Raw genomic sequence first — 27,928 nt, 5'->3', positions numbered from 1 at the left:
TAAGCCATCCCTTGCGAAGCAGTGTGGCTTGTCCAACATGTCATCCCAGGCAGACAGACATTGGATCCCCTTAGAATGACACCAGTACTTGAGCCAATTGTTAAAGCTGATCATCTTGTCTTTGTATTGTGGTATCATTCTTGGTGAGGGCAAGATGCTGCTCAGGGTCAGGGTAATACCAGCCTGGGCTACATAATCGGAGAGCTCCTCTATGTCTCTTTTCATGTAGTCCAGGGAGGTACGTCTCAGGTCATTCACACCAGCATGGACAATGACGGAGTCATATTTGTACTTGCTTTGGAGTGACTTGAGTGCGTGTGTTATGTGGTGGATCCTAGCTCCCGATAGACAGCTCACAATCACCTTCTCCTTGTTCAGCCTGGTCAGCGGGACATCAGTGTGTCTGACTATAGAGACACCTATTTCTAGTGTATCAGGCAAGGTATTTGGCCTTAAGGGCTGTGATTGGTTGACACACTGATTTATTGAAGTATGTGTTGCCTGTGTTTTGTTTTGAGGTGGTGGATTTTTGGGTGTCTGCTTTGGGAGCCTCTGTTGTTTTGGTAAGTTTTTTATTAGAGCCTCCGAGTATGTCTTTGTGTTTTTATGTGTTTCATTTGCAGTTGTGGTAGGTCTATGTGGGACTGGGATTGTTGTGTGTGTGGTTGGCATCTCCTCCTGTCTGGTCATGCCAGCCCTGAGTTGAGAGAGTTCAGCCTCCAGTTTGGCTATATAGTTGCATCTCTCACATGTATTTGTGTTTGTTGGGAGGAGGAGAGGGTTGTCTGTGTACATGAGACAATTGTAGCATTGTCTAAAGATATCCAGATTGACCAGCTGAACTGGAGACAACACCATTAATCTACCACTCGACATGCTAGAACTGTATAAGGGAGTGCTGTACCTTTAAGGGAAGTGGATATTCACCGGGGTGGTAAGTAGATGTAGTGCTTTACTTAGTACGAGAGTGCTTACTTAGTAGAGAAGTACTGAGAACAAGTGCTAGGCTTATAATATAGTAAGTAGTCTGGTTATACTAAGAGTAGAGCTTACTTAAGGGAAAATTTGAAGAGCAGACTTGGCGGAGCCAGAAAAAGTTTAACCAGCGCTGCACTATGCGCACAACCGCGCAAAGCCGTGCAAACACGGATTTTAAACAGTGAACTACAAAAGAGCTAGAAATGGTCCACAACAACCAATTACTACAACTTCTTGTGCTGAGGTCACTTCCTACAGGGACAGGTAGGCTGCTCAAGGCTCCCACTCCCACTGATGAGCAAAGAAACTTCCTTCTATCCAAGTAAGGTAATGGACAACACAAGAACTACACCACAGCTCAGAATACAGCAATGCCTGTAAACTGGTCTAAACTAGTCGAGGAAGGCGGGAAAACAAGGATTTTTTTTTGTTTTTTTGCCTTTTTTGGTAGAAACACACAAAAAATGTAGGAACAGTGATAAATTAGTTACACAGGTTAGCACACTTTAGTGGGCAGCCTCCACAGTTAAAATAAACAAACAAACAACAAACATTCGATCAAATTCGACTAAAATGTAACTTTAAGTGCAGATTTTAAAATAATGCAGCAAACAGTTAAAAAACAGTTCAAACTAGTTCAAGGTAAGCTACTGAAGCGAATTCAAGTGAAAAAAAAGCAACAATACTTAAATCCAGAAAGTGGTCGCTTTTCTGTGTTCCCTGCTGCTAGGACCACTCTGCAGACCCACGAGGAGCTTGTCTGAGTAGTATAGCCAGAAAAAAATGCCCAGAGGCAGATTTTAAACAGTGAACTACAAAAGAGCTAGAAATGGTCCAAAACAACCAATTACTACAGCTTCTTGTGCTGAGGTCACTTCCTAGAGGGACAGGTAGGCTGCTCAAGGCTCCCCACTCACACTGGTGAGCAAAGAAACTTCCTTCTATCCAAGCAAGGTAATGGACAACACAGGAACTACACCACAGCCCAGAATACAGCAATGCCTGTAAACTGGTCTAAACTAGTCGAGGAAGGCAGGAAAACAAGGATTATTTTTTTGTTTTTTTTTTGGTAGAAATACACAGAAAATGCGGGAACAGTGATAAATTAGTTACACAGGCTAGCACACTTTAGTGGGCAGCCTCCACAGTTAAATTAAACAAACAAACAACAAACTTTTGATCAAATTCGACTAAAATGTAACTTTAAGTGCAGATTTTGAAATAATGCAGCAAACAGTTAAAAAACAGTTCAAGCTAGTTCAAGGTAAGCTACAGAAGCTAATTCAAGTGAAAAAAAAGCAAAGATACTTAAATCCAGAAAGTGGTCACTTTTCTGAGTTCCCTGCTGCGAGGACCACTCTGCAGACCCACAAGGAGCTTGACTGAGTAGTATAGCCAGGAAAAAAAATGCCCAGAGGTGGATTTTAAACAGTGAACTACAAAAAAGCGAGAAATGGTCCAAAACAACCAATTACTACAGCTTCTTGTGCTGAGGTCACTTCCTACAGGGACAGGTAGGCTGCTCAAGGCTCCCCACTCCCACTGGTGAGCAAAGAAACTTCCTTCTATCCAAGTAAGGTGATGGACAACACAGGAACTACACCACAGCCCAGAATACAGCAATGCAAGTAAACTGGTCTAAACTAGTTGAGGAAGGCGGGAAAACAAGGCTTATTGTTTTGTTTTTTTGTTTTTTTGGTAGAAACACACAGAAAATGCAGGAACAGTGATAAATTAGTTACACAGGCTAGCACACTTTAGTGGGCAGCCTCCACAGTTAAATTAAACAAACAAACAACAAACTTTCGATCAAATTCGACTAAAATGTAACTTTAAGTGCAGATTTTAAAATAATGCAGCAAACAGTTAAAAAAAAGTTCAAGCCAGTTAAAGGTAAGCTACAGAAGCTAATTCAAGTGAAAAAAAAAAGCAAAGATACTTAAATCCAAAAAAGTGGTCGCTTTTCTGAGTTCCCTGCTGCTAGGACCACTCTGCAGACCCATGAGGAGCTTGTCTGAGTAGTATAGCCAAAAAAAAATGCCCAGAGGCGGATTTTAAACAGTGAACTACAAAAGAGCTAGAAATGGTCCAAAACAACCAATTACTACAGCTTCTTGTGCTGAGGTCACTTCCTACAGGGACAGGTAGGCTGCTCAAGGCTCCCCACTCCCACTGGTGAGCAAAGAAACTTCCTTCTATCCAAGTAAGGTAATGGACAACACAGGAACTACACCACAGCCCAGAATACAGCAATGTCTGTAAACTGGTCTAAACTAGTCGAGGAAGGCGGGAAAACAAGGATTATTTTTTTGTTTTTTTTTTTGGTAGAAACACACAGAAAATGCAGGAACAGTGATAAATTAGTTACACAGGCTAGCACACTTTAGTGGGCAGCCTCCACAGTTAAATTAAACAAACAAACAACAAACTTTCGATCAAATTCGACTAAAATGTAACTTTAAGTGCAGATTTTAAAATAATGCAGCAAACAGTTAAAAAACAGTTCAAGCTAGTTCAAGGTAAGCTACAGAAGCTAATTCAAGTGAAAAAAAAGCAAAGATACTTAAATCCAGAAAGTGGTCGCTTTTCCGAGTTCCCTGCTGCTAGGACCACTCTGCAGATCCACGAGGAGCTTGTCTGAGTAGTATAGCCAGAAAAAAACACCCAGAGGCGGATTTTAAACAGTGAACTTCAAAATAGCTAGAAATAGTCCAAAACAACCAATTACTACAGCTTCTTGTGCTGAGGTCACTTCCTACAGGGAAAGGTAAGCTGCTCAAGGCTCCCCACTCCCACTGGTGAGCCAAAGAAACTTCCTTCTATCCAAGTAAGGTAATAGACAACACAGGAACTACACCACAGCCCAGAATACAGCAATGCCTGTAAACTGGTCTAAACTAGTCAAGGAAGGCGGGAAAACAAGGATTATTTTTTTGTTTTTTTGGCAGAAACACACAGAAAATGCAGGAACAGTGATAAATTAGTTACACAGGCTAGCACACTTTAGTGGGCAGCCTCCACAGTTAAATTAAACAAACAACAACAAACTTTTGATCAAATTCAACTAAAAAGTAACTTTAAGTGCAGATTTTAAAATAATGCAGCAAACAGTTAAAAAGCAGTTCAAGCTAGTTCAAGGTAAGCTACAGAAGCTAATTCAAGTGAAAAAAAAGCAAAGATACTTAAATCCAGAAAGTGGTTGCTTTTCTGAGTTCCCTGCTGCTAGGACCACTCTGCAGACCCACGAGGAGCTTGTCTGAGTAGTATAGCCAGAAAAAAATGCCCAGTGGCGGATTTTAAACAGTGAACTACAAAAGAGCTAGAAATGGTCCAAAACAACCAATTACTACAGCTTCTTGTACTGAGGTCACTTCCTACAGGGACAGGTAGGCTGCTCAAGGCTCCCCACTCCCACTGGTGAGCAAATAAACTTCCTTCTATCCAAGTAAGGTAATGGACAACACAGGAACTACACCACAGCCCAGAATACAGCAATGCCTGTAAACTGGTCTAAACTAGTCGAGGAAGGCGGGAAAACAAGGATTATTTTTTTGTTTTTTTGTTTTTGGTAGAAACACACAAAAAATGCAGGAACAGTGATAAATTAGTTACACAGGCTAGCACACTTTAGTGGGCAGCCTCCACAGTTAAATTAAACAAACAAACAACAAACTTTCGATCAAATTCGACTAAAATGTAACTTTAAGTGCAGATTTTAAAATATTGCAGCAAACAGTTAAAAAACAGTTCAAGCTAGTTCAAGGTAAGCTACAGAAGCTAATTCAAGTGAAAAAAAAGCAAAGATACTCAAATCCAGAAAGTGGTTGCTTTTCTGAGTTCCCTGCTGCTAGGACCACTCTGCAGACCCACGGGGAGCTTGTCTGAGTAGTATAGCCAGAAAAAAACACCCAGAGGCGGATTTTAAACAGTGAACTACAAAAGAGCTAGAAATGGTCCAAAACAACCAATTACTACAGCTTCTTGTGCTGAGGTCACTTCCTACAGGGACAGGTAGGCTGCTCAAGGCTCCCCACTCCCACTGGTGAGCAAAGAAACTTCCTTCTATCCAAGTAAGGTAATGGACAACACAGGAACTACACCACAGCCCAGAATACAGCAATGCCTGTAAACTGGTCTAAACTAGTCAAGGAAGGCGGGAAAACAAGGATTATTTTTTTTGTTTTTTTTGGCAGAAACACACAGAAAATGCAGGAACAGTGATAAATTAGTTACACAGGCTAGCACACTTTAGTGGGCAGCCTCCACAGTTAAATTAAACAAACAAACAACAAACTTTCGATCAAATTCAACTAAAAAGTAACTTTAAGTGCAGATTTTAAAATAATGCAGCAAACAGTTAAAAAAACAGTTCAAGCTAGTTCAAGGTAAGCTACAGAAGCTAATTCAAGTGAAAAAAAGCAAAGATACTTAAATCCAGAAAGGGGTCGCTTTTCTGAGTTCTCTGCTGCTAGGACCACTCTGCAGACCCACGAGGAGCTTGTCTGAGTAGTATAGCCAGAAAAAAATGCCCAGTGGTGGATTTTAAACAGTGAACTACAAAAGAGCTAGAAATGGTCCAAAACAACCAATTACTACAGCTTCTTGTACTGAGGTCACTTCCTACAGGGACAGGTAGGCTGCTCAAGGCTCCCCACTCCCACTGGTGAGCAAAGAAACTTCCTTCTATCCAAGTAAGGTAATGGACAACACAGGAACTACACCACAGCCCAGAATACAGCAATGCCTGTAAACTGGTCTAAACTAGTTGAGGAAGGCGGGAAAACAAGGATTATTTTTTTGTTTTTTTGTTTTTTTTGGTAGAAACACACAGAAAATGCAGGAACAGTGATAATTTAGTTACACAGGCTAGCACACTTTAGTGGGCAGCCTCCACAGTTAAATTAAACAAACAAACAATAAACTTTCGATCAAATTCGACTAAAATTTAACTTTAAGTGCAGATTTTAAAATAATGCAGCAAACAGTTAAAAAAACAGTTCAGGGGGAATCTCACAGAACAAGAACAGGATCAACTGCAGAATGATAGACAGAAAATAAAGGATTACCTTGATAATATGCACGAGTTTAGAAAGGTTGCTATTAAGTAACTGTTTTTTGATAATAACACTAGAACAAAAAATATTAGCATAACAACTCAGACAACAGAAAGTAGAAAGGGCTGTTACCAAACCTAGGGAGTCTATAGCAAGGAAGGTAGCAAGAAATCTTGTAAAGGTATTAGAAATATTTTGGAAATTCTATGAAGGCATCTATAAAGCAGCAAAATATGAAATCTAGAAAAGATATAAATGGAAATATTTATGGAAAAATTAAATATTCCAAGGTTAGAGGTAGATGAGGCTCAGTTACTAATGGTTAGGATAAAAGGAGATGAGATAAAAATTGTGATGTATAACCAACCTACAGGAAAGTCCTCAGGAATAGATGGTATTCCTGTGGAAGTTTGGGAGCCAGGAGGAAAAGAATAGATAAAGATCTGAAAGGTTTTGCTTAACAGTTTTTAAGAAGAGGAGAAGTGCCACCATCCTGGAAGAAAGCAGTGGTAGCTGTAATATCTAAAGAGGGTAAAAATCCATCATACCCAGCTTCATACAGGGCCACTTCAATACTAAACCATGATTATAAAGTCTTCATGTCTATAATGGCTACAAGAATGGCAAAAGTAATGCCAAAATTGATAGATATGGATCAATGTAGTTTTGTGGATGCGAGGCAAACATTTAACAACATTAACAGAACGTTGATCCAGAGGGAAGCAGAATGTAAGAAAATACCATTGTTCTTGGTTGGTATCGATGTATAGAAAGCATTTAACAGAGTAAGCTGGGACTTTAGGAGCAAGGCAATGGAAACATTTGCATTTCCTGAAAAAATTCTAAGGTTGATTAGGAGGATATATGAAGGATCGGAGGTGAAAATTAAAGTGGGTGGGGACTCCAGAGAATTTTTCCTCAGGCAGACAGCAAATGTTGTAGGTATGATGGGAAAGAAAGAGATAATTAGGAACATATTTTCCGGGTGATTTGGTGGACCGGAATGATCCCCTAAGAGATGCACTGTCAGAGATGCTGGTTGGGCAGATTGGTCTGACAAGGGAGATGATTTTTCTGAGCTATGATGCAGAATCATAATTGCCTAGGCATGGTAAGGCCTTGCTGTGTCTAATAATGGTGGCTGCCAAAAAAGCATTTACTAGAAAATGGAAATCAAAATCTAAACCAACTATACTACAAGTAGTAAATATAGTAACAGAGATAAATCAGCTGGAATTGAGATCTTTAGAAAAGGGTAAGAGCAAACTACATGGGGAAAATGGGAATTGTGGGAACAATACATACAAGGGAGGAATGAGGTTTATAGGCAACAGGACTTAAATGAGCTATGTAATGTTTGACTGAAAAAGATTGGGTAGATTATAAGTGATGTACAATGTTTGCAACTGGGAGTGTGTCACTATGGTGTGTGATGTAAAATGCTTGCAACTAGGATTGTGTTGATGTGGTTTGTTTTCATTCATATAAATGTATGATTGCCTATGTAGTAAGTGATGGTTTAATAAAGATGTTTCTGGTTTACAAAAAAGGCATGAATTGCAGAATTTATATAATATTGCTTAGATTATATGATATATAACAATATATGTGAAGTAAAATGTGTGTTATGTTAATTATAGTGTGACTTATTTTATATGAATGTAAATTTGCCTATGTCCCAAGTGATAATTCAATAAAGGTGTTTGAAAATAAAAAAAGTGGAGCAGTTGAGATGTATGTCAAACACACTAGCTTACTATGCATCAGTTAGCACTGATTTCCCCCAGGGCATAGACATGATACAGCCTTCCACAAGCTGCCTAATAACATCTTTAAGGGAGTAGATATTGTGTTTGCTGTCATGTGCCAGAATCCATGCAAAGCTTTTACTTTATTCATTCATTTATTCATTCATTTTCAGTTACTAAGTTGTCTATCTGATTTGTGGGCTATTTTCAGTGATTGTGGTAACAATCTTTAGCAGAAGTTCTTGGAGAAATGGGTATACTAGGACATCTTATTTCCCTCTTGAGGAATCCTTGCAGAAAACAAAAAAACATTTAAAACACAATATGCAACAACTGATTGTTTCAAGACTAGGAAAAGAGTAAGAAAACTTTGTATTTTGTCACTGTACTTATATGATTATATATTGAATATCTCATGAGAAATGCTGGGTTAGCAGAATCAAATGCTGGAATCTAAACTGCTTGGAGAACCGTTTGCAACCTCAAATATGCAGAGGAAACCACTCTAATGTCTGAAGAGTTGAAGATTCTGTTGATTAAGGTGTAGCAGAAAATGCAAAAGCTAGTTTGTTACTCAACATAAATTTAAACTAAAAAATTATGTCAACAAGCCTTATCAATTTTTTTGCAAATAGATGGGGAAGAAGTAGTGGAAGTGACTTATTTTATTTTCTTAGTCTGAAAGATTTCTTCACATGATGACTGCCATGACATTAAGATATTTGCTAAATATACTAATTTCTTTGCCCACATGGCTCTGCAGTCTTGAATCACTGAAGCAATACTATAAGGATAAATGGCATTTGACTGAACAAATTATTCGATCAGCATCCCATGCATAGTCAGCTTATGTAAATCAGGTGTGGCAAAAATAAATACACCACTACTAGAAAACAACACATCAGCAACTTTGCTTAGAGAAAGGCATGAACTAATACACCAACTCTTGTGCTCAACTTTTTCTGGAATTCATAAATTCCAATGCCTTGAATCAACTTATCCACACCTGCACCAGGGGCCGCAATATCCTAGACCTGGTCATTACCAACATGGGCAACTGGTGTTCCACACCAGAGGTCAATTCCTCATTGGTCAGATCCGACCACAAGCTAATCACCCTAGATATCCACATCCCACCCCCACCCCCACTAGGGAAACCACTGACTTCAATTTATTCAAAGCCAACTTCACGCTTCTTAAGACAGAAGTGGCAAACTTCATGACACCCATGCTGATGGACAACAGAGGTACGACTGCCGAATCCTATACAGATGCACTTTATAAGCACTTACATGAGTGCATGGATTGTACAATCCCTAACAGAACCAAGATGATATCCTCCATAAAAAGGAAGCCAATCTGGTGGTCACCTGCCATAAACAAACTCTACAACAGAAGAAAGAAACTGTTGCAAAAAAGAGTAAAATCCCATGATTGGAGGAACTCCGTGGTCAGCCTCAGTAAGAAGCTGAGATCCCTCATAAAATCCTCCAAAGCTAGTTACGAAATCAAAATCACCACTGATTCTAAAGACAACCACAAAGCATTCTATAGCTATGTCAAGAATCTCAATGGCAACACTCAGATCTACTTTGAGTTACAGCACAATGGCATTAAATATAAAGAACCTCGTGATATTGCCAACATCCTGGCAGATAGCTTCAGTGCTAACTTTACCCCTCTCTCATCCCCTAAAGGGCCCATCTCTATACAGGAAGAATGCAACGTTCCTGTAATCATGGCTGCACAGGTAAAAAACACACTCTCCAAAGCCAAGAACACAGCATCCATGGGAACTGACAACATCTCAGGCTGTGTTCTACATGAACTACAGAACAAACTGACACCCCACCTGTATCATGCTCAGTCATAGCCTCACCTCAGGCTTTGTGCCCACTGAATGGTGCACAGCAACGGTTATCCCACTCCACAAAGGGAGAGCCACCACAGACCCCAGGAACTACCGCCCCATTAGCCTGATGAGCCTGGTCTGCAAGGCTATGGAACATATCATCATGGAACTTATAAACAATGACATTGGTAATCTCCAAACTCTGAACCCTACCCAGTTCAGGTTTGTAAAAGGCAGATCATGTCTGCTAAACCTGATAGACTTCTTGGAAACGGTCACCAAAGCCGTAGATGAGGGTAAGGTGGTCCACACACCCTATCTAGATCTCGCCAAGGCTTTTGACACCATCCCCTACTCTGGAATTATAGATAAACTCACTAAACTTGGTATAAATCCCTATGTCACAAGATGGGTTGCCAAATGGCTCACTGACAGAACCCATACTGTGAAAGTAGCAGACTCTAAATCCACCTTCAGACCAGTGACAAGTGGAGTACCACAGGGTTCAGTCCTAGGTCCTCTCCTGTTGGGTATCTACTTCTCTGAAGTACAGGCTAACACAGAAGGTCTTTGGCTAGCAAAGTTTGCAGATGACTGCAAACTAGGAGCAATAATCAAAACACCTAACGATGTGGACATCCTAGAAAAGGGCCTCACTGAGACAGATGCCTGGTGTCAAAGCCATGGCCTCAAGCTCAATGCCAAAATGTGCATTGTCATCCCTTTTGGAAAAACTTTGTACCCATGAACTACCACATAGGCGGTAGTCTACACCGAAAGTGTGATAAGAGACCTTGGGACACAGGTAGACAGTAGTCTCTGCTTTGATAATCACATCGCCACAGTAGTCAGGAAATCCTTCTATGTGGCACACCTCATCACAAAAGGTTTCTCATCCAGGAAAAAAGAGGTCATTGTTCCCTTCTATTCATCACTCATTAGACCCATTATAGAGTACAGCACTCCTTTTGGTATGTACCTCACAAGACATCTACAACAACTGTAAAGGCCGCAGAAATACCTCACAAAGAGGATTACCGGCCTCAAACAGATGCCCACGCAGACCATCTCAGAAAACTCCAGCTTTACTCTGTCACATATCACCTACTCAGAGGCAATCTCTGCCTATCATACAAAGCTATATCAAACCCAGAGCTGTTGGGCATGCTCCACTTAAAGAAATCCTAATCCCTCCGAGCTACATGCTCTAGGGACCTAAACCTTGTCACCACAATAAACAGAACATGCTGGAGGGATAGATTCCTGTCCCAGAGACTTCCCATACTCTGGAACAAACTACCTATCTATATCAAACAAAGCTCCTTATTAGCACTCTTCAAGAAAAGTTCACCCTGGGGATCACTTCTGTGGCTCTGCTTGACAGGGGCACAAGAAAATAATTTTCTTGGGTGGCAAAAGCCAGGGTGCAGTTTGTCTAGGCTTATATAGGCCCTAGGGCCAATAGCCTAGTACCTACCTATGAACCTATAAATCAAATTGCCAAATCCAAATTAATGAGTTTTAACCAACCTGGAACTGTACTGCATCTCATTTATCAGAAAAATGAAAGGGACTTGCATTGTCTGGCATATGTGAGTAATGACTTCAAGGAAATCATGTCAATCTCCTGAAAGAACTTAAAGTGGGTGAGAAAGCTATGAAAACTGAACATCACTTGCAGTGAACCACAGATGAGATTTTCCAGATTGGCAAGCCACAGTCTATCCCCAATATGGATAGGAAGACCGTCTACATTTAGGCAACTCCATTGCCACACAACAGTGGGGTAAAGGGCAAATTCTATTGGTGATAAAAGTGCCTTTCAGTGAATTTAGTTCATGACATTGGCGGTCATTAATAAGAGTGCTCAAACAACTGGCAGGATATAGGTAATTCATACTTTACCCATGATAGAGATTACTTGTTTGCTCTGAGGTTACCACTCAATTGACCAAACTGAAACTCTTGCAATAGATAAATATAAATCTGTGAGTTGCTCTGTCATGTTAAAGTGGTGATATACAGTGCATTAGTTCTACAACAGATGTCTTACAGTTTCAAAAATAACAATATCTGTACTAAGAACTCAATTTCCGTTTACTCTCTTTAATCGGATGTGAGCTGTTGAAGACAGTTTAGGATGCTGAGTGCGTGGGCATGGCCACGTATCTGGTGACACATATGCAGCGAATTGTATAGTCTCACTTGGTGCTACCAGAGCACAAGCATGATCACAAGCAGTAAAACTGTTCTTAAGTACAGAGGGGTAGGACATACACACGCACACACACGCGTGCACATATACACACATATATGAGGCCACATAAAGAAAAACTGCAACCACCCCAGATGGCTGTTTAAATGATGTCTTCTCCTATTTGAACCTTGTCCTGGTGATGGGAAGCATATGTGCCAATTGGAGGGGAGGCACCAGATAATGGGGAGGAAATGGGGGTAAAGAGAAATTAAAAAAGTATTGATGCTTCTGTGTCTGAGTATCAACAGAGTTTAGAGTCCTTGAGAATGAAATGTTACGGAAAGTTAAGGAAACCATGGAAAAGCTAGAGAAGACAGTTGAGTAGCTTCAGAAAGACCACACAAGTACACCTCAAAAGAAAGTGAGCTTGTTTTAATAGGGATGGAAAAGATAAAGTATAAACTGGACAAATGCTTCTAGAAATTGAAATTTAGAAGGGAAGTCAAGTTCAGACCTATGTGAGATTGTGGGTTTACAGACTCATAAAGATGAAATACTATGAGATTCGTAACTGTTGATGACGTTGTCCTTGATTTAAAAGTGAAGTGCCAAAATTTTCAACTGAAAGTGAGTTACTAAAAGCACACAATGCGATGGAGAATAAAGAAAAAAATGGATACAAACTTCTCTTCATAGTATTTTTTTAAAGAAATCACTTCCCTAAAGCAAAAACAAAATATACAACAAATAAAATCTGAGAGTGTAAATAAAAGAAAATAGCTGCCACTTACAAATGTGGATCTTGAACAGGCTTTGTGCAAAGGGATACAAAGATATTAAAATGAACTAAATTTCCTTAGGACAGGTAGGATTTGGAAGAGAAATTAAAAAGGAAAGAGAGAGTTGTTAATGTACTGCAGAAAGAGATAATGACACTGACTAAGAAAATTGAAGTCTTGAGAAATATGCAGTTGTAGCTACATTTGTGGGTCAGATCTACAAACGTAAAGTTATTGCCTGAACAGAAACAGAATAACAAATGTATTCATGATCTGTATTCTATGAAGTCTGCCAGGAGAGCTGGATTTTAATTCGGATTAATGAGCCTTGTGCTGTAGTAGAAAAAAGGTACAGAACTGAAACTGCAGAAATGCATCCAAGTAAAACTGTCAACCTGCTGAGTGTCTAAGATGTTGAATATAGTTTTGTTAATGGTGTCTAAGCTAAATGATTCTCTGGTATTGCCTGATCTAAGTTCCCATTGTAAAGACCTACAGTTATCAAAGAACAGATATAAACAGGGTAAGAACAACAAGGAGATTTGCAATTCCTATGCCCTTATGCAGGAAGTATGAAATCACTCTGCAAAGGAAAACTTGGCAATTAAGCCAACAATTGAGATGCAACTTGTGAACAAAGTACTAAAACACAATCAGCCTGATGTTCATGCAATACAGTGGAAGGTGTGACTATACAGCAGATGTAAGATTCCTATGTTGCAGTGGGGATAATATCACATTAAAAACTGACCATATGTTACAGAACTAGGTAGTGGAACACCTGACTCTCAATTAGTTCCAGCCCAGTAACAAATAAGTTCTGTTCTCCAAGATATAGAGAAAAGCTGAACAATAAAAACTGGCAACAGCGGTATAATACAGAGTGCCTCATAGCTAATATGAATCCAGCCACGAAGTATGTTTAAACTCTTTGAGATGAACAGGCATGTGACAAGGGAGATTAATAAATCTCAAGTCCAGTTAAGTAGCCTTGAGAAAAAGGTACATCAAGCTACGCTGCTTCTAACATGAAATAATATGTTACAACTGTGTTCAACAATACTGTGCAGGTCAATCTAAAAGACAATAGTGCAGAAATGCTCAGAATGAAAACAAGTTGAGAAAAATTCTGAGTGAATGAATTAGCAAGAAGAAAATCCTATAACTTTTTTAAGAAATGTTTTATGAATTAAAAACATTCTTAATGTCTGAAGCTGAATTGGAGGTGATCAGAAAGAAACACAGGAACCTAGTAAAGCAAATAATGCCTCTACAAATATATGAAATGCACTTACAAATGGAAGGAATGCTTTTAAAAATAAACTAAGCTCTATAAAAGAGCAAAAAGAAGAAGATAAAAATGAATACATATGAAAAAAAGTTTTTTTTGTATATGTTCAAGGGAAAGAACTGGCAAAGTGGCCAAGCATGCACCCTGGTATAAAAATGAGTTCCTGAAATAAATAGGCATCTTTCACAAGAAGTAGGAAACTTTTAAAGAAGGAAAACAAAAGGCAGTCAAGAATACTAAGCAAATATAGGAAAAACTTATGTAAACAGCTCACACAGAGTTTCCAAACAGCCAGAATAAGAGTTGGCTGCAACTGATGCACATACTGATGGGTTGGGACTGGCAAGATAATATTTTATCATGCTACTGTCAGCATCCCACAGTTGGGTGGGCATTCAAAAAACATTCATAAATGGGCATGCATTCACTGAAGGTTGAACGTCGAGCTGGCACCTCGGCGTTCGTCAAAAAAAAAAAAAAAATCTACTGTCAATCATTAGCGGACCGGAGTTCCTCAGTGGTGACCCATAACCAGGATAAGCCGAAAGACAACAACAACAGTCAGCATCTATGTGGAATGTGGGAGTGTGTTGTTCCACCATTCTGCAGGGGAATGTCCTCCTCTACCATTGTCCCCATGTTTGCAAACTCAAACACTAAGGCTGCACTGCGCTAATCTGAACCCTACATAGTACCTAATTAAAAGCCCTTTCCCTAATAGTACCACTACATAAGACACTCACATAAACACACATCACATTACCACATCTACACAAGCACAAAAGACAACAGTAAGCCTACCTCTTTACTTATGCTCTAATCCTAATGCACAAATATTCACATACACACATTCATACCCCTAATACAAAACCTGTGGTACTTTAGTACATCCACAAGTTTGGCATTTGTAAATGTTTCCACTTACCTGAATGCAAGCAAACCTCACACACCACAAGGAAAGTTGTTCTCAAGATCAACATTTTGCACACAATCATTACAGTTCACTTAGTCAATATCACATGATTTGATAGAGTGAACTGTTACTGTGTATGTGAATGTCTAAATGTGTGTGTATATATATATATATATATAAATATATATGTGTGTGTGTGTGTGTGTGTGTGTGTGTGTGTGTGTGTGTGTGTCTCTCTGTGTATTCCATTGTCATCGTTATCGTCATGATCATCATAATTATCATCATCATCGACTACATTTTCCCATTTTATATATGAGTTCAGTAGATAATGTCAACTGTGTTCTTCTTGGTTCAATGCCATTGTCCTACTTTCTTTGACAGTAATGCCTGACTGGCACAGGTTTTCTCTCACACAATCCATCCACCTCTTTGCTGGTTGCCTGTATGTCCCCATACCTTCTCCCTCTCTGTCCCAATTCTCCTTTACCATACTATTTTCTGCTTTTCTGCACATGTGCCTGAACCACAGTAATCTCTTGCCTTTGACCTTCTCTGCAACTGGGGCTAGTTTGGTCTCTGCTCTGATGTTCTCATTTCTTCATCTGTCTCACAATGTGCATCCTACCACCCATCGCAGGCTGTTAATCTCCATCTCCTCTAGCATCTTCAACCGCTCTGCCTTTACTAAACAGGTTTCTGTACTATACAGTAATACTGGTCAAACCACGGTTTTATATACCTTATTTTTCAGCTTTTTTGGCATTCTTCTGTCACATGCTACACCTGACACTCTGTGCCAGTTGGCTGCACCCCCTATGTTTCTAGATTTGACCTACTCACTCATACTTCCCTTCTCCTGAAATACCCCTCCCAGATACTTGACACTGCTAACTTGATTCATTATTTTCCATTCTATCTCAGTTCTCACCTTCTCCTAAAGTTACCCATTTGCTGCCATTACAAATGTGTTATCTTTACTCAGTTTCATCCCCTGAACTTTCAGTTTGCATTCCATTCCCCTATGCTTTGCTGAAGTTCTTGCTCAGAGTCTGCATATAATGCCACATCCTTGCCATAAGTCAGTGTTGTTGATCTGTCCCTGCTGAACTTTTTTGCTAATGTTTATCACCAATATGAATGCAATGAGTTCAGAGTTGAATCCTGATGCACACCCACTTTCACTGGTAACCAGTAGACAGATGCATAGACAGATAGACAGATAGATAAATAGATAGATAGATAGATAGATAGATAGATAGATAGATAGATAGATAGATAGACAGATACATGTGTGTGTGTGTGTGTGTGTGTGTGTGTTTCTGGGTATATATATATATATATATATATATATATATATATATATATATATATATATATATATATATATATATATATATAGTTTACATGGATTTGGTCTTACTGCCAATAGTTGAACAGGGTGATGTCCAAATTTAAATGTCAAAAGTTAGATGTCAAATGGTTGGAATGTCATAAAAGATTCGACATTCGACATTTCTGATTGCTCTACCACCTAAAACAAGTGCTACCATGGGTAAAAAATGGGAGGATGTTTGGCGTTTCGACATAATTGCAGTTCGACATGATGTGTTCGACAATCGGCCGTATGACCAAATCCATGTACATCTATATATGTATATAATATATATATATATATATATATATATATATATATATATATATATATATATATGTGTGTGTGTGTGTGTGTGTGTATAGATAAGGTATATATAGAGGTATAGAATATATATATATATATATATATATATATATATATATATATATATATATATATAGCTATCCATATATAAAAACTAACAAAACTTCTAAGACCCTTTGAGAAAGAAGACTGGATGTGGGAAAGTACTTTTGTTGTTTATTTAATAGAACTTCACCAGAAAATGAAAAAAACTGTTACATTTTGAGCCGCAATAAAATTATATTATGTACCTTAATATATATTTTTATTTGTTGTAGTGTAATATTTTTCACTTATGAGCAGATATACCTGTAATTGTTGTCAGCTTTGTATATTTTGTATAATTGTATAGTTTTTGACTATTATTTGATAGTATCCATTCTTAGCTGCTGTACATGCCCACCCTTCTTCGAAGATGTGTTTCTCTCTTAACAGTGCATGGATTCATGTTGTACTGCTGACCCTGTCAAGAAGCACAACAGACTGCTATGATCCTGAGATGCCCTTCTTTGGATGAGACATTAAGCTCTGGTTCTACTGACTACATTTGGTATTACCTCATATGGATCTTTAAAATACAATAGTCATTATTAATGTGCTCTGTGTCTTAAAGTCAGGTGAATTTTATTTCAAAGCACTGCTTGGCTTTACACTATGTCATATCTTCAGCAAGTAATAACCATAGTCCTTTGAAATAATCTAGTGGTAATGTAAGAAAAATGCTAAATCTATACACAAGAATGTGGGCATGTCAACATAAAATCTTTTGCAAAGGCGCCTGTAAGGTATTATAATCAGAAAACATACAGGACAAATCCACAGCAAGTGCAGCAGCTGTCATTTGCCTTTCACTAGAACAAGGAAAAATGCAAATCCATAAATCTTACTGCAGAGTTATATCAATATAATCAGACATATAATATAGAATCTTACAAATGTTCCTTTTGGATAACCACATTCGTCTCTTCCATCTACATAAGCATCACTTGGGCAAGTAACCACATCTGCGTAATGCAGTTTCATTTTACCATTTTATTTTGTAGACAGCACTCTTCTGTCATTATAACCATATGTATTATATCTCCTTAGCTAAAGCATATCATTTGAAATAATGATTGTCTTTTTTACATTAAATGTATTAGTGTGATGTTCCAAGTCAGGTTTTAAATTAATAATTCTGATATACTCTGTATATAAACAGGCAGAAGTGGTACATCCTTGGATACAGATAGCATATTTCTTTACTCTGTTTTGAGTAATATAGTAAATGAGAAATTAGACTCTGAAAGCAGATTTGGAAATGTAGACAGCAAAATACAGACAATTAAAACCATACCTTTTCTCCAAGTTTCATAACAATGCCATATTTGTATTGGACTCTATACTATGTCCCACATTCCTCTCTACGTATAAGTATAGCTAAAGACAAAATGCTGCATTGCAGTTAGGAGTAAACCACAGCAAATGCATAAAACAAAAGACAAAATGCTGAGGTTATCCAAGACAACCTGCTTAGGTATGGCTTCTCATATATCTCACAGCATGACAATATGATGTACTGGAAAAATAAACTACTCGCAGTGTGTGACTAATGCAATAACTACAGTATACACAAAAACAGACTAGCACATAATCACTGCTACCATCTGATGCTAGACAGATCAGAATTTTACAGAAGGTTTTCAAGTCACAACAAGCAAGCCAGTAATATTTCATGCTTCAACACGCTATAATGTAAAAAACATTTAGCAATGATACACTTTTTTCAAAGTATGTATATTCTCAACTCTAGTAGATGTACAACACATTTTGTTTGCTTAACAAGGAAAGCATGCTTTATTATACAAATGTAGAGTGTCTTAGTTCTTTAAAGTTTTATCACTATTGTAGGGTTTGTAAAAGTCCAAAGCAAATGTCATATGTCTTACATAAACTCAACCAGACTAATAGGGCAGTTATTTTACAACAATGCCTTTATAGGTCATATAAAAAAGAAAAAGAAAAAAGAAAAAAGAAAAAAGAAAGAAACACAAACAGATGTGCCCCTGGCTAAAACTGGTCTCTGTACCATTTCTAAGACAATGCCAATTTCTCCCTGAGCTGCAGCATTGAGTAGTAGCTTTTGAACAAGCCTGTAGACTTGTGATCTTCATACCTGCTTGGAATGTGATACAATATCTGAATTCAGCATGAAACATACTTTCACAACTAGTACAGATGCTGAAAGATGTTACCTGTTGACGCTTTTCAAACTCAAGCTTGATCCTGGATTTGATGCAATTACAGGTATCCTGGTATGTTTGCTGTAGAGCAAGCTCCATTAGATGTTTATGATATGCTCCCGCCAAATTTCCACAGATGAAAATGATGACATTTGCCAATATCTGAAACAAGGTGAACAGCAGAATGTAAAATCACAGCTGAAAACAATTTCTTCAGATGGTAAGTGGGCATATCACACATATAATATTTTATTATGTCCATAGTTTTAAATAGATTCTTGTAAGACACATTTCTACACATGAGAAAATGTTAGATAAGTTGGGTGTAAACAGTAGAATATAGTACACTGCCTGTTATCTGTATTATTTGACTAGATAAGCATCCTGCATTAGGTTCACTTGTCTACATCAAAAGACTAGTATTTTGTAGTTGAGACCTATAGTATTTTGTAGTTGAGACCTATAGTACTTTGTAGTTGAGACCTATAGTATTTTGTAGTTGAGACCTATAGTACTTTGTAGTTGAGACCTATAGTATTTTGTAGTTGAGACCTATAGTACCTTGTAGTTGAGACCTATAGTATTTTGTAGTTAAGACCTATAGTACTTTGTAGTTGAGACCTATAGTACTTTGTAGTTGAGACCTATAGTATTTTGTAGTTGAGATCTATAGTACTTTGTAGTTGAGACCTATAGTATTTTGTAGTTGAGATCTATAGTACTTTGTAGTTGAGACCTATAGTATTTTGTAGTTGAGACCTATAGTACTTTGCAGTTGAGACCTATAGTATTTTGTAGTTGAGACCTATAGTATTTTGTAGTTGAGACCTATAGTACTTTGTAGTTGAGACCTATAGTACTTTGTAGTTGAGACCTATAGTATTTTGTAGTTGAGACCTATAGTACTTTGTCCCTTCAATGACTCAGTCTTGTATCTGTGCCTCCATAAATAGTGCTTCCTATTCTGTAACTGTTTCCATCATTACAGTACAGTAAATATCCTTAGCAAAACACTGCCTTCTCAATTCACTGGTCAGCATACTTTTCTGTTTTAGCAAGGTACTGGATAGTTGCAGTGATGGAAGAATGGCAAGAAAGATAACAGAAAAGTAAAAGAAAAAAATATTATTTTGTGCTACTTGTAAAGCAACATTCACATCTGCCAAAGTTTCATCACTGATAATTTTCCCTAGTTAACTTAAGCTGCTTACAAAAATAATGAGACTGTGTCTAACAATCTGAGAGCTGAATGTGAAAATTGTGTTCTTTCTTTCAGTCTACATCCATTCATAAAAGTCACAGTCACTTTGTACTAAGACTAAAATAGAACTCCTCTGTACTGTGGTCATTTTCTATAGAGCAGTTTATCTTGGAGATATTTTTCTTTATTGTTGCTAAATTCTGCATAAGTGCTTCACCATTTTCTCAACTAATGTCTCCTGAGAGATGCATTTTACTAATCTTGACATTTTCTTCAGCATCTTCTCATACCATGCTTTGTGTTGCTAAATATGGATGGCATTAATATAGTTGCAGAAGGGCCACATATTTCAGTATCATCTGGGCATATGTTATGGACATATCTTAGGCTCATATCTACCAGTATTGCCATATCAGAAAATGTTTTCTGGATTCTGATATACCACGTAATGGGGAACTGGTATATTACCTGTGTTAATGCACATAACAATTCTAAATTATGTGACATGTAAGTGCAAGTTTTAGAATAATGAAACTAAATGTGCAAACATTTAGGCTGATATTTATTAACTCTGGGCCTGTTGCATCTCAGCGCATTCTCTTTCCCATGAGTATGGCAATATTAGTGTTAGGATTTGTAAGCAGATTACTTATTATGGATTCATAGAATAAACTGGTACAAAGTGACTGCAACTTTTGTTGGCCAGAGGGCTTAGAATCCAGTGTCCTGTAATTTAAGATTCTGTATAAATTTGGTGCTCTTGCATGATGTTGATCATCATGCAGTGGTGATTAATGGTTCCTTTTATAGATGCAGACACCTAGAAACCATATTACAACTACTCTGAGACTGTACCGGTAACTCAGTGAATGTAGAGAAAACTACTTTAAATGTTAGGTATCACAGAGCAGCTAGTTTCCAAATTGAGGACCACTGCCCCTTGAATTTATTATTATATACCCTTGTCTAGTCTCCAGTCCAAAAGCACCCTTAGCTCACTACTACATCCTTGTACACAGTACCCTTGTAGCTCATCCAATAAAGGACTTGACATCAAGGCAATGCACTTTCCCAATTTCTCTGCAATTAGTTTAACGGATATGGGTATCTTGAGAAAATGTAACAGTTGCCTGCTATTCACTGACAACCATTTAATCCTCAAGGAAACAACACAAAATGTGATATATATATATATATATATATATATATATATATATATATATATATATATACACAGTACCTTTGGAAGTAAAACTCTTGTGTAGAAGCATTTGAAATAATCTGGTTCTCAGAAACACACACACACACACACACACACACACACACACACACACACACACACACACACGTTACACCTACCGCATATAGTACACAAACCACACATAGACCTACTTATGTTGAGGCAGTTAAAAGGCATTCTTTCCAAACCTCAAAAAACCTCAAAGACATTTTACAGTAAAAAAATATCCTAAGCAAACTTGAAAGCACTCAACAGTAAAAACACCTAGCACTGTACATACTCCCATACCTAGTGAAGCCTCAACTACCAACCCCATAAGGCAGGCCAATACACTACCCTGGACACTAGTCACAGGGGCTCCATTATAGGACATACTGGCACCCCACTCACCTGGCTGAACAAGGAGGAGATAGCAGTCAGGTGTCTATCACTGCCCAGAATCCGCCAAGATATACATGCACTCAAGTCACTGCACCACAGGTACCAGTATGATTTAGTCATAGACCATGAAAGTGTAAATGACCTGAGACATGCCTTCCCAAACAAACATGATGGCACTCTCAGAATATGTGCCAAAACTGATATGTGCTTAGCAATGAGCAGCATTCTACCTTCACCAAGGATGATTCCACAATATGAACAGAGGATTACTGACTTTAATAACTGGGCTTAGTTTCTGGTGTCATCCTATGGGGATGCAATAGTTGTCAGAATAGGAGAACAAGATTAACAAACCACTCTGATATTCCAAAGATAGTTCACAGCTGTCCTTGAATATTGACTAAAATATTATCCTCCCCCAAAGAGCCATTTTAGTAAACGCCAAACTGGCAAAACTCCCAACATAGCAAAATCCACCCAAGTAAATCTAAAGGTTCTAGTCTTCAGTACAAGGAGTTTAAACAAGAAGCTCCATTCCCTTCAAGTGCAAAGCTTCTGTGTCTTCTACACATTTTGACCAGCAATAGCACAGGCAGGATTTAAAGGAGGAGGTGTCTCAATCTACAAAAAAAAATAAGCATACCTCTAGGTTGGTTAAACAAGATGACACTCTGGAGTCCCTCCACACCCAGATTACCATAGACAAATTATTTACCATATCCTAGCAAGCTACAGGTTAACTTCTAATCTCATGAAACCCACAGCTCATAGTTTGACCTACTGGAGACAGTCACTATTTAACCAAATACCATACTCATGAGGTACTTTAATTGTCTGTCTATAAATTGTGATTTCCACATTACTCCAGACTTGCAGACAAGGAGTCCTAGACTTTGTAAACACAAACATCCTAGACCAGACAGTGCATACACCTGCCAGAGGTGCAAATATATTGAACCTGGTACTCACAAACATGAAAAAACACTGCACCCCATCCCCCACTGTCATGTCTTCTCTGGTAAAATCAGACTATTCTCCTTTGAAATAAAGATTAGATCTGTAACCTAGAAGTCCCTGTAGGAACTACTCCAAAGTAAAAAACCTTTTATTAATCTATAACCTGCCAAATTTTCAAGCCTTTCCAAATCTAGAATACACAGCATTCTATGAAGAATTCTTCACAAAAGCTCTGTGCAACCATTTCAATGACTGCACAGACATGGCTGTGCCTCCCAGAAGTAAGCCCAAATCTAACTTAAAAGAACAAACCACCTGTGTAGAATCCAAAATTAAATAGGTTGGACAATAAAAGAAAAAAGTCACAGCTAAAATTCGGAAGTGTAAGACCAAAAAAGTACAGTTGTGTAAGCTGACCTTACCATAACAATAGATGTTCGATTGATCATTACTGCAGTAGCCTTAGCTAAATGGGTTATATCCTGCCAAGGATATAACTACCAGTCAGCTTCCAATGCTTCAGGCTGACTTCCATGTGCCCACACTTTCAAGCAGCTCGAGCTGATCTGATTAAAAGACAGGTTTGGGTGTGAAGCCCTTCATAACTTTCCTATCAGCAGAGAGAAGGAGGCTAAGCCCTAAAAGGATAAGACTAGGAATAGCAAAAAAAAAAAAATAAAATAAAATGTCCACACCCTCTCATAAAAATATACGAAACCACAAGGGGTATGGAGGGAGTGGCTACTGCAGCAGTGATCATTCGAACATCTACTTTTATAGTTAAGTTCAACCTATACTTGTACTGTGTTCATCATATTGATCACTGCTATAGCAGCCTTAGCTATATGAGTAGATTGCAATAGCTAACTATATTTGCGAAGTAGAAGGAGAAGGGTCCAGGAACCCCTGGAGAATGGTCCTATCAAAACAAGATCTGGAACAAGAGAAAGAATCCAGCTTATAGTGCTTTGCAAAAGTATTTACAGTGTACCATGTAGCATCTTCTAGAATACTTCTTTAATAAAACCCTTTCTGTAAACCCATAGAAGAAGCCAAGTTCCTTCTAAAGTGGGCTTTGACCCTGCCTGGAATAGATTTGTCATGGTGAGTTTAACAACAGGTAATAGCCTTAGACAACCAAGTCTGTATCATACCAGTTGCTTCTTCTTATCTTCACATGGAATGAACAATTGATCCAATGATCTGAAAGATATAGTTCTGTCAAGATAGTACCTGAGTTGTCTGTGGACATCCGCGTATGAAGTGTCCTTTCTACATTCATCATATTTTAATGTTTAATGTATGTGTAGTGTTTATGGTTCTATAGCTGCCCATATTATATAATATAAGCGTTACATAAAACGAACATATTTAGTAATAATAGGTACAATTTTTATATCATGCCAATGAAGTTAAATACTGATATGTAAGATAGTTTATTATATAAATTTTATCATTTAAATAAATTTAAGGAAATACTTACTGTTAATTTTTAATCTGTAATGTTTAACATGCAACACAAATCACGCATAATAATTTGTTTATAGTGATTGCCTTGCATAAGATGCTGCGCATATTTAATGGTTATAAACATCTTTATTTCTGTTTAAAACTAAAATAAATGATTCTAAGAGAATTAGCTTAAAACAAACATTTCGGATGTCACACTGTATAGTAAAATCTAGTTCGTAATATGAATGACATTGAATTTTAATTGTTTTTATTCATTGATATTCTTTTTATTTATATATGAGTATTCCGTTTTTTAAACATATTTTTATCAACATACATAGCGGAACAAGTTTGTCAATGAACCCGGGGGAAATATTTTAATCAAATTAAAACAGACAACAAGAAATTCATGTAAGAAATTTTCATGCTATTTTTAAAAGTCACAATTGTGAAATAAGAACTGTGGCTTTAAATACTTGCTGTAGTGGTTTGAATTTTGGTGGGCACGGATTAATTGGTTGCTGTATGGCTATATAACTGAATGGATTCAAGTAAGCCGGTGTTTGCCAATTTCTGATGAAGTTTAAACAAAGGTTTAAACGAAAAAGGTGTGTAATTTTAGCGTTTAAAGCAATAAAGTGCCGAGTTTCAGGTTGCTGTGTGCGTAAGTAGATCTTTTGGAATTCAGCAGTTTGGAGTTTTCTTTCTTTTGTTGTCGGTTTGTGTATCTAAGGATTCCGCTATGGCTATCAGCACACCAGATAACTCGTTGGACAACATACCTGGGATTTTCAACTGTCCACAAGAAGGAGATAGTGGATCGGGTAATGAACTATCTATTTTGGTCCAGCTTCTCTCTCAAAAACATGATCATATGAATGAGAGGCTCGACCTAGTTATGGCAATGCAGCAAAGCAAGACATTACAGGACCGGATTGTCGTGTCAACAAAGGAGCAGCATAGACAATCAGAACAGAACTGTTTATCATGTAACAATATGGGGCAAGTCGAAGGAAGAGACATTACACCGGGGCAAAGAAACAATTTATGCATATCTACACAAGGAGCAACTGCAAATGCTCCATCAACACAACAGCCACAACAAATTCAGATATCTAATATAAGTAAAGATCATAGAATAAAACAGGAAGATGGTGCTAATAACACTAGTCAATTTAGAGAGAATAATGGAACAAGTTCTAATAATCACATACGTGCTTCGCCTTCACCTATCAATTCAACGATCAACTTGAAAGACGGGTTAATGGCACCAATGGCATTATGGGAAAATAATATAATAAATGATGGAATAGTACAAGAAAGTGAAAGAGAAGTACCATTATCGGAGCTATTGAATAACTTAGATTCGAGTATGTTAAAATACAAGAAATTAGTTCTGGAAATTGAATATTTTCATGAATGTCTAAGATTAGAAATAGTCCCTAAAGGACTTAGAACCTGGAAATACCCTACGGGGTTAATACCAGGTTCTTCATTCCATCAGGACCTGATCAAATTATTCAACCAAAATGGGTTACATTTATTGGAGACAATGATAAAACATTATACGTCCACGATGAAAGACTTGGAATGTGAAATAGAAAACATAGACAAACAAATCAAGTCACACGTTGATTTCTTAAGATATAAGTATGACTATCAACGATGCTTTCATAGCATTGAACAGCACTTGCAAAAGATAAGAATTAACAAGATTAAAAAAATACAAAGAGATCAAGCTCAATATAAAACTGGTACAGCATACCCTTTACCACCAAAGATACATGTACAAGTAAAGCATAATGCATTCAACAACACGCAAATAGATGAGACCACTAGTAATAATGGAGTTGTAATATATGAAGAAGAATCACAAGAACAAGACATGTGTGTTGATGGTGAATTAGCTGAGGTACAGGAAGATAACATCAGAAGAAGTGATAGAATTAAGCAACGCAACATCAATAACCAGAATAATAATTTCAATAACAATGGTAATAATAACCAACAACCATCCACATCCAATAAGGGACAGGGTTTTCCATGACAAAATCAACGAAAACAATGGAACAGAAGGAAAAAACACAATTACAGGAGATAACATCTGACATAGAATCTAGCGCTGTGGTATTAGTAAAAAAACACACAGCAAGACTTTATAGTCTACAACTACTCGTCCTTTACAGTTACCACACAATTAGCCAATATTTTAGCTAAAGGTTTAACCTTTGTACCCTCCAGTAGAATGGATATAGCCCATGCCATATGTGATATTAAGTTATTTGTAAGAAAATTGAATCTTAAACAGCTTTTGGGTGATCAGGGCCCAGTTAATAATCCATTGAGAGTAGCTAGTTGTTATAATCCACCCTTACACAATATACTTCACACATTTGAAAAAATGTGTGAGATAGATGTGAGACAATTACACCAAGAAAAGCATAACTACTCGTATAATTTATCTAAAGAAGAGAGAGATAACATCAATACATTAATTTCAGCTGATGTCAGAATCATGAATCCAGATAAAGGAGGAGGAATAGTTATAATGGACATGGTGGATTATAAAAATAAACTAAACATTCATCTTACATCAGATGTTTATGAGAAATCATCAATTAATGAATACAACAAAGCTAATCAATTCATTAAAAGCTTGTTGAATGAATTGTTCATAGAAGCGAGAATTGACATCCATCTCTTCAACTATTTAATGATAGAAGCGCCAAAAGTACCAACTATATTCGGAGTGCCAAAAATCCACAAAAGTATTCAGAATCCACCATTTAGACCAATAGTGGATGGTAGAAATGCTTCTACATATGCTTGTTCCAAATATGTGGATTTAATTCTTAAAAAATTTGTCATTAAGGATGAATGGATTATTAAGGATTCATGGAATTTTCTGGAGAAGATTAATAACTTAAAGTATCAGCAAGAGAATAACTTTATCTCAATTGATGTGAAAGAACTATATACGAGTATCCCTCACCAACAAGGCATTGAATGGGTACTAGAAAATATACATAACAAAAATGCACAAACAGATGAGATAGCTCTTGTAGGAGAATTGCTGGATATAATTCTGTCATATAACTTCATCCTATTTGACAAGCAATTCTATAAACAAACAAAAGGAGTTGCGATGGGATCCCCATGTGGATCAAGTTTTGCGAATCTAGTTATGTCCTATTGGGAGAATAATTTCATCTTTAATAATATGGCATTCAAGGATAAGATAATTTTTTACGCTAGATTCATAGATGACATTTTAATAATTTTTCAAGGAAATGAAAATCAGGCAATAGACATAATAAACTTCTTCAATATGAGTACTACTTTTTTGCGATTCACTCACACATTCAATGAAGAATGTATAGCTTATTTGGATGTGAGATTAAGCAAGAACAGATTAAATGATTGTTATGAAGCGAAGATTTTTAGGAAATCAACTTACTCCAATAAATTCTTGCATTTTTCTAGCCAGCATCCCATACACCAGAAAAAATCGGTAGTAAAAGGACAACTTGTTAGGGCAGCACGAATGATTACAATTGATATAGAATTTGACAAAGAATGCTTGCTGTTAAAACAGATGTTTACTAATAGACAATATCCTCCTAGCTTCCTGGATCCAATATTAGAAGAAGTCAAAACAAAAAGACAATTGGGCTACTTCATGCCCATATTAAAATGGAAAGATGTTACCATCTCAGATGCAGGAGGTGAAAATATCGTTGAAGCATATATAACACCAAGAGAAGTAACAAACAGCGAAAATTATAGTGCATCATGTATCCTAAGATTTTCCATGCATTTTAATAGCATCAAAGAAATAATAATTAAAAACTGGAATATGTTTAAAGATGACCATGTCTTAATGGTCAAGTTAGGATCGATGCCTAAAATTATATGTAGGAAAGGATCCAACCTAAAAGATTTT

General features: G+C 37.3%; 1 protein-coding gene across 1 annotated transcript in view; it reads right to left on the bottom strand.

Moving 5' to 3' along the window:
* ADCY2 (adenylate cyclase 2) overlaps window positions 1-27,928 on the bottom strand; it is a 4,311,002-nt gene that overhangs the window by 2,375,622 nt on the left and 1,907,452 nt on the right. Inside the window, exon 4 of the mRNA XM_044065410.1 lies at window positions 18,767-18,916. Coding sequence (XP_043921345.1) covers window positions 18,767-18,916 — 150 coding nt within the window. The remainder of the gene's footprint in view (window positions 1-18,766; window positions 18,917-27,928) is intronic.

Source organism: Protopterus annectens, chromosome 3.part0 (assembly GCF_019279795.1).
Source record: "Protopterus annectens isolate FY-2018-M chromosome 3.part0, PAN1.0, whole genome shotgun sequence".
In the NCBI taxonomy this organism is placed as follows: Eukaryota; Metazoa; Chordata; order Ceratodontiformes; family Protopteridae; genus Protopterus; species Protopterus annectens.
Note: the sequence above shows the minus strand (reverse complement) of the source record. Positions and strands in the feature narration are given on the sequence as shown.